Here is a 7,500-nt window from a genome sequence, read left to right as displayed (position 1 = left end):
TGGGTGGCAGCCGCTTACTCTCTCGGTGCACCGCGTCCAGAGTCTCAATGTGCATCTGGACGATGTCTGGAGGGGAAGGAGCAGAGGGAACTTACGTTACATTACATTACATTACATTACACTTAGCTGACACTTTTATCCAAAGCGACTTAAAGTGAATACTTTAAAGGGTATTGGTTACAGTCCCTGAAGCAATGTGGGGTCAGGTGCCTTGCTCAAGGACACTTCAGCCATGGCTGGAGGTGTAGGGAGAGGTAAGGGTGAGATTCGAAACCTGCAACCCTCTGATCTTAAGTCCACCTCCCCAAATATTAGGTCACAGCTGCCTCAAAGTCACATACAAGTTACATTTTATTTGGAGCACTGGTCAAGAGAGGCATCACTCAACTCAACATCAGTAGAACAGTGCGACTTGGGATTCAACCAAAGCAAAGCAATCTGAGTGCACAGTAAGTGCGCCCTCAAGAAAAAAATCTAAAGCAAGTGGTTCTGCTTTATAGGAGCTCAGTACTGCTGAGACAGTTCTTCATTACTGTAGTAATCCGACTAGTAATAACATGAAAACCACAAGAAAGTTAAAGAGACCTTAAACGAGCAAACACTGAAATAACTAAATAACTAATACGGGTAACTAAATAAATGCAGGTGCGTGCGCGTGTGTGTGTCTGCGTGCGTGCGTGCGTCATGACTTCAATGACGTATTCCCTTTGTGTGCAGCCTTTCCACGCTTGGAAAGGATTATTGAGCTATGGCAATTACATAACCAAAACAAACATATAGATACATGCACCTGAAAAAGCAAACACATAAACAAGCTTGACCCAATAGTCTTCCTGGGCCAATCTTAGGAGTTACGGCCTGGTTAAAAGCAGCAAGACTTCTCTGTAGTGTAGCCCTGACAGTAATCAGGCTGAGGGCTTAGGGAGGGGTGTGACCTGCCTGTCTGCCTGCCTGGCCTGCCGCACTGCGCTGTGCTCTGCAGTGCTGTGATGTGCGTAGCTGAGCCCCTGAGCTGCTGCCTGGATAGGGTTACTCGGCTTAAGCACCACCAAGCTGCTAGCAGACAATCAACGGGTAACACAATCCTTCATTACCCCTGTGTGTGTGTGTGTGTGTGTGTGTGTGTGTGTGTGTGTGTGTGTGTGTGTGTGTGTGTGTGTGTGTGTGTGTGTGTGTGTGTGTGTGTGTGTGTGTGTATGCACCTGGGATCATGGTGTGCAGGTGTGTGTGTGTGTGTGTGTGTGTGTGTGTGTGTGTGTGTGTGTGTGTGTGTGTGTGTGTGTGTGTGTGTGTGTGTGTGTGTGTGTGTGTGTGTGCATCTTGTGTAGGTGTGTGTGTGTGTGTCTTTAGGTGTGAGTGTGTGTGTGTGTGTGTGTATGTGTGTGTGTGTGTGTGTGTGTGTGTGTGTGTGTGTGTGTGTGTGTGTGTGTGTGTCTGTCTGTGTGACCCTGAGGTGTTCGCTGGTGACTCTGTGTGTGTGTGTGTGTGTGTGTGTGTGTGTGTGTGTGTGTGTGTGTGTGTGTGTGTGTGTGTGTGTGTGTGTGTGTGTGTGTGTGTGTTAGGGCTGGGCGGTTTTGGAAAAAATGTGCATCACGGTTTTCTTGATGAAAATTGATATCACGGTTTTCTGCACGGTTTTTTGATAAGCGGCGATTTTCCCCCAAAATCTTGATCTTGCTGACGAAAAGACTGAAATTAAATTTAAAAATGAGATACAATCAAGAATTTAATTAAATCTCCATTTCTCTTTTTAATCCCTTTTTCATTTCAATAACATATTTTATCATTTATAGTTTATATTTCCCTTAATCCTATCCAACAAAGTCTCAAAATTAAGAGAAGATGCAGCATTTCATAAAATAGCCTAAAATTTTGACCAGGGTGCCAAATATTTTTCAAGGAAGAAGGGTTAAATGATTATAAGCAGCTCTTTTGGGCTTTTTTTCAAGACAGCCCAAAACAGCTTTTTTCGTTCTACACCTAGCAACACTAATTGCTTATTTCTCGTTCTACACCTGGCAAAGGCGTCTTGCGCTTCACTAGCGACCAGTGGGACAGGAACGAAACAGGCTGAAGAGACACGGAAACAAACGGATTTACTTGACATTGTGTGGATATTTTCATTGAATTAAAGTCCAAATCCAGCGTGGAAGGTATTTTGTCCGTAGTGTCATATGGCGATATGTTTCGCTCCTATTTTGCTCCAAAATCATTTCAAACAACAATGAAGCAATGTATCTTGTCTGCCCATTGCATTTGTAAGCTAGGCTACTTTAGCCTATGCCAAAACTCATAAGCAGCCTTAACAGCAGTGTTGCACACACAGTTGGGATGGGGGTTATTAAATACAGTTAAGAAACTGAGAACAGTTTTAGCCTACTAAAATAGCACCACATAGAATTGCCTTTTATTTAACTTTTTGAGATCAAAGGAAGGCTAAAGGAATTTAAATGTTCGTCATGATTCATCCATGCCATGTGGGTTCATCATGTTTCACTCTCACCAGCCTCTGGCGCGATTAACCAATTATTTCTAGTTCAATAAACATCTTACATTGTGTTGACATTCCCTAGTGAAGAAGTGGACTTAGCAGAGTTGAAGTGAAGTGTGACACGAAGTATGAAGTTCACGCACGTAGCCTAGTATCAACAACAACAACAAAACCGTCTCTCATCAAAAAGAGAACCTTGTGTAGGTGAAACCGAGATCACGTTTTTTTAACGGTATACCGCCCAGCTGCAGTGTGTGTGTGTGTGTGCCTGTGTGGGCGTGTGTACCTGGTATCATAGTGTGCAGGGCCTTGAGATGTTCGTTGGGGACTCTGTGTGTGTGTGTGTGTGTGTGTGTGTGTGTGTGTGTGTGTGTGTGTGTGTGTGTGTGTGTGTGTGTGTGTGTGTGTGTGTGTGTGTGTGTGTGTGTGTGTGTGTGTGTGTGTGTATGTGTGTGTGTGTGTGTGTGTGTGTGTGTGTGTGTGCGCGCGCGCGCGCGCGTGTGTGTGTGTGTGTGTGTACCTGGTATCATGGTGTGCAGGGCCTTGAGGTGATCGTTGGTGACTCCGCTCTCGTTGCAGACCTTGTCTACGAAGCGGTTGATGAATCGCACCACTGAGTTGGCCACGTCTGACGTCTCCGCATCCTCGAAGCCACTCTCAGTGTCGTAGCTCTCAGCCATGCTGCCCGCAATGCTATATAGACACACACCACGCAGGCACAGGCACACACACACAAATGACATTGGATATTAAAACTCAAATAGTGTCAGTTAAACCCGCGGGATCGCCAACTAACGTTCCATGAGCGAGTAGCAAACAAGCAAGTAAGCTAGAAGCGAGTAAACGTGTGTGAATGCAGCTGAACACACAAACCTCACGCACAAATCGCACACAGGTAGCTGTTGCTCCCAGCCCTGTGTTCTTGCAGGTGTATGTGTGTGTAAGTGTATATTAGTGTGTGTGTGTGTGTGAGTATGTGTCTGTGTGTGTGTGTGTATGTTTGTGTGTGCGTGTATGTTTGTGTGTGCGTACACAGTGTGTACATATATACCTGTTGGTGAGGTAGCTGTTGCTGACGCTCTCCCCATCCCCCAGCCCGGTGTTCCTGAGCAGGCGGTTCTTGCTGGTGTCGAGGGGCAGCAGCAGGTAGCTCATGCGGTTGGCGTAGTGGATGGCCTGGCTGAAGACGGTGCTCTCCTCCTTCTGCACGCGCTCCTGCTGCAGCTCCTTGGAGAGCGTGGGCCACAGACGACTCTGCTCCGACGCCAGCTCCAGCGCGCTCACCTCCGGCACCACCTCCGACGACGACGTCTCCTGCTCCTGAGGATGACGTGGGGGGAAAAAGAGGGTCAAAGGTCAAATGCAGAGGTATCAAAAGTTCAAGTTAAAGTAAAAGCACATCACTAGCATGATCAGTGCTAACTAGCTAGCAGCTATTGTCGTAAGACAAGTACACAGGTCTCCTGGTTACTCAGATAGGTTACCTGTGTGATTCTTTATTTTTTTTACTTCTACTTTGGACATCTCTGGTTAAATGTCAAAAGGTAAGGTTCCTGGGCATGTGTCCCGAATGTTATTCCTATCGCCTTCAAGTCATGCTCATTCAAAACAACATTTGACTCGGAAGTCTTTCGCAAATATATGAAAAAATAATTAATCATAAAATGTACAGTACACAACATTCAGTTGTGGAAATATGAGTCAATGAAGCTTTTTTGGGCTCAGATATCAGGTGGTACAACGACATGTGATTTGGCATGTGTGTGTTTCTGTGTGTGTGTGCGTGTACCATGATGCCTGCTTCTCACTCCTCTGTCTCCAAGAACACAGCTTGTACGTGTGTGTGTGTGTGTGTGTGTGTGTGTGTGTGTGTGTGTGTGTGTGTGTGTGTGTGTGTGTGTGTGTGTGTGTGTGTGTGTGTGTGTGTGTGTGTGTGTGTGTGTGTGTGTGTGTGTGCGCGCGCATGTGTACCGTGTTGGCTGTGTCTCCCTCCTCCGTCTCCAGGTAAAGAGATCGTATGTGTTTCTGCACGTCGCTGTAGAACATGGCTTCCCAGAACTGCATGTTGGTCCACACCATGTGCTCCTGCACACAGCTGTACGCAAACTGAGTGATGCCGCCACCCAGTTTCTACACACACACACACACACACACACACACACACACACACACACACACACACACACACACACACACACACACACACACACACATAAATACAGTTAGAAAAAAACAATAAAATCCTGAAGCTCCTACAAATAGACACAGACACTTAAGTTGTTATTAAGTAGCCTAGTATATGTGCATATTACATGTTTTGTATTGTAGTTGGAAGAGAGAGAGCCTGAAAAAACTGTTTATTTAAAGTATATGATCTTTCCAGACACTAAAACAGGCACACATGGACACACAAATGCAAAAAAACACACAGGCCATACTCACACAGACACAGGCATACAAACACACAGGCGCACACAAAGGCACACACACAGGCACACACACACAAAGGCACACACAAAGGCACACACACACAAAGGCACACACAAAGGCACACACAAAGGCACACACACAGGCACACACACACACAGGCACACACACACACAGGCACACACACACACAGGCACACACACACACACACACACGCACACACGCACACGCACACGCTCCACCTGTTGTGGTAGGTACTCACTCGGCAGAAGGCAGTGACGAGAGGCAGGAGAGCAGCTGCGATACCATGCTCATCCATATGAGAACAGTCCTGCAGGGAGAAACCACACAACATATGAAGACCCCTTACATTAACCCCACACGCACGCACGCACACACGCACGCACACATGCACGAGCAGCTGTGATACCATGCTCAGACATATTAACACCCACTTACATTAACCACAAAACATGCATGTACGTACACACACAAGAATCTGCAATGCCATGACTCTCATCCATATTGGAACAGTCCTCTCCTGGGATTGGACGCACGCATGTCAAAATGTCCTCACATACCCAAGTAAACGCACTCACACACACATGCAGGCACGCGTACACACACGCGCGCAAACGAACGAGCACTCCAGCAGAAATAACACGTGTAAAGATATACCCACTTAATGCACTTACACAAACATGTGCGCGTGCACACGCATGCACACACAGAGGAGTGTGGGTGCAGTGCATCATGCAGGAGACAGGGGGCCTCATTTATAAAACTTTGCGGAAGAAATGCGCCAAAAGATGACGCACGCACGAAACTCAGGATGTGCGTGCGCAAGAAAATATTCAGATTTATAAAGCATGGCGCACGCATGTTCCACGTCGATTTCCCTTTATAAATCCCAACTGACTCTGAAGTTGCGGCACATATGCGCACCTGTGGACACACCCATAATTATCTATGAATATTCAGTGAAACGCCCAAAATGAATATTTATATCTGTGGACGGCGTGTGGAAAGCAGACGAGATAGCCTATTTACCACATGTGGAGCAAACCGTTTTATTAGATAGGCCTAGAGAACGTTGGGCAAAGTGGAGCGGTTAAGTTTGGGAAGTCGTACAAAAAACAAAATCCCTCGAATTGCAGCATGTGGATGGTTATGTTCGCAAAAGTCACGCTATACCAGAAGTAAAAATAAATAAAATAAGGATGGCATGGACATGAACCTGCCAAGTTATGGACATGTAGTATTACTTGAGTTGTGAACAAGGGGAAAAATAGCTGCGTCAAGGAAACATCTCACATGGCATGTCCCCATGTCAAATTCACCGGTAGAAAATCTATTCGCTGTCTCATGGCACCTCATATGCACCGGGTTTACCGTTGGTCACTGCGCGCAGCTGTCTGCTTTCAGTTCAAAACGACGCCCCAACTGTCGATCGACACATCCACAGACAGCATGACATCTATGGGCATTCTCTAGTCTGTATTTATTTAATGAGTGTATTATAAACGTGCATTATCAGTCTATAAGGCCAGCAGTCTTAGAAATGCACACCTCTGCTCATTTGCTGACGAACCGCATGAAAAAGAAATGGCATGCAACAACAGAAACGAAGCTGTCCATCAGTATGACACTGGGCTGTATGCTTGTCTGTATGCCGAATGGCTGAGAAAATCAACCATTATCTTTCTATTAGTACAGCTGCACGTGGGACTCGAGCAGATGATTCTGCAACTGGCTTAAATGTTGGCGTAATTCCTTGCAGAGTCGGAACGCACAAACGATTATAGCCTACAGATATACTGGAGAGGTCCGTGAGTGATTAGTGTATTACCAAATGTAATGTACCCTAAATATAAAATTTGAAGCGTTACTTCCTTACAAAACATGCATGTGACTATGCATAGGCTAGAGTAGGCCTACTAATTACTTTCCACCATTACCAAACAAATAATCACGTTTTTCGTTGCGAACTGGATTAAAGTTAAAGTGGCTATCCCCCTACCAATTTCGGGTCGTTCTTCCAGCTACCTCCCGAGGTTGCGCTTTCCGCGTTTGGTCTTTTGTTTAAGGCGTACGCATGGGTAAAACTTTGCGTGGAGCTGCGCATGTTTACCTCCAAGTTCTTTTTCTATGAATACCAAACCTTGCGGTGAACTTGGCGTGCGCAGTCTTTTGTGCGTACGCACCCGTTATAAATAAGGCCCATGTGAGACACAAAGAGAAACAGATAGAGAGAAAAAAGTGACAGCCATGAAGGGAGGAGGAGGAGGAGGAGGAGGAGGAGGAGGAAGAGAGAGAGAGAGAGAGAGAGAGACAGAGAGAGAGACAGAGAGAGAGAGGGGAGAGATGGACAGGGAGATATACGTAGTGTGAGATGGGGAGAGAGGTAGAGAGTGTACTGACCTGCAGGGTGCAGTTCATCATGCGTACGATGTAATCAAACTGCTGGTCGTCCAGCACTGCTCGGTTCTGCAGCACGTGCTGATTCAGCTCCTGTGTCAGACACACGCGCGCCGCCCGACCCTTCAACGCTCGCAGCACGGCTGGCATCAACTGCAAACAAA

General features: G+C 46.3%; 1 protein-coding gene across 6 annotated transcripts in view; it reads right to left on the bottom strand.

Annotated features, from left to right (window-relative positions):
* The window catches only part of sbf1 (SET binding factor 1), a 95,423-nt gene that overhangs the window by 33,423 nt on the left and 54,500 nt on the right, over window positions 1–7,500 (bottom strand). For all 6 annotated transcript variants that reach the window (XM_063211467.1, XM_063211470.1, XM_063211468.1 and 3 more), the window contains 6 exons: window positions 7,340–7,489; window positions 5,181–5,249; window positions 4,463–4,621; window positions 3,543–3,811; window positions 3,012–3,184; window positions 1–66 (listed from right to left, as the gene is read on the bottom strand). The exon at window positions 1–66 is cut by the window's left edge and continues 8 nt beyond it. In XM_063211467.1, the coding sequence (XP_063067537.1) occupies window positions 1–66; window positions 3,012–3,184; window positions 3,543–3,811; window positions 4,463–4,621; window positions 5,181–5,249; window positions 7,340–7,489 (886 nt within the window). The remainder of the gene's footprint in view (window positions 67–3,011; window positions 3,185–3,542; window positions 3,812–4,462; window positions 4,622–5,180; window positions 5,250–7,339; window positions 7,490–7,500) is intronic.

This window comes from Engraulis encrasicolus, chromosome 12, assembly GCF_034702125.1.
Source record: "Engraulis encrasicolus isolate BLACKSEA-1 chromosome 12, IST_EnEncr_1.0, whole genome shotgun sequence".
Classification (NCBI taxonomy): Eukaryota; Metazoa; Chordata; class Actinopteri; order Clupeiformes; family Engraulidae; genus Engraulis; species Engraulis encrasicolus.
This window is presented reverse-complemented; position numbering and strand designations above follow the sequence as displayed.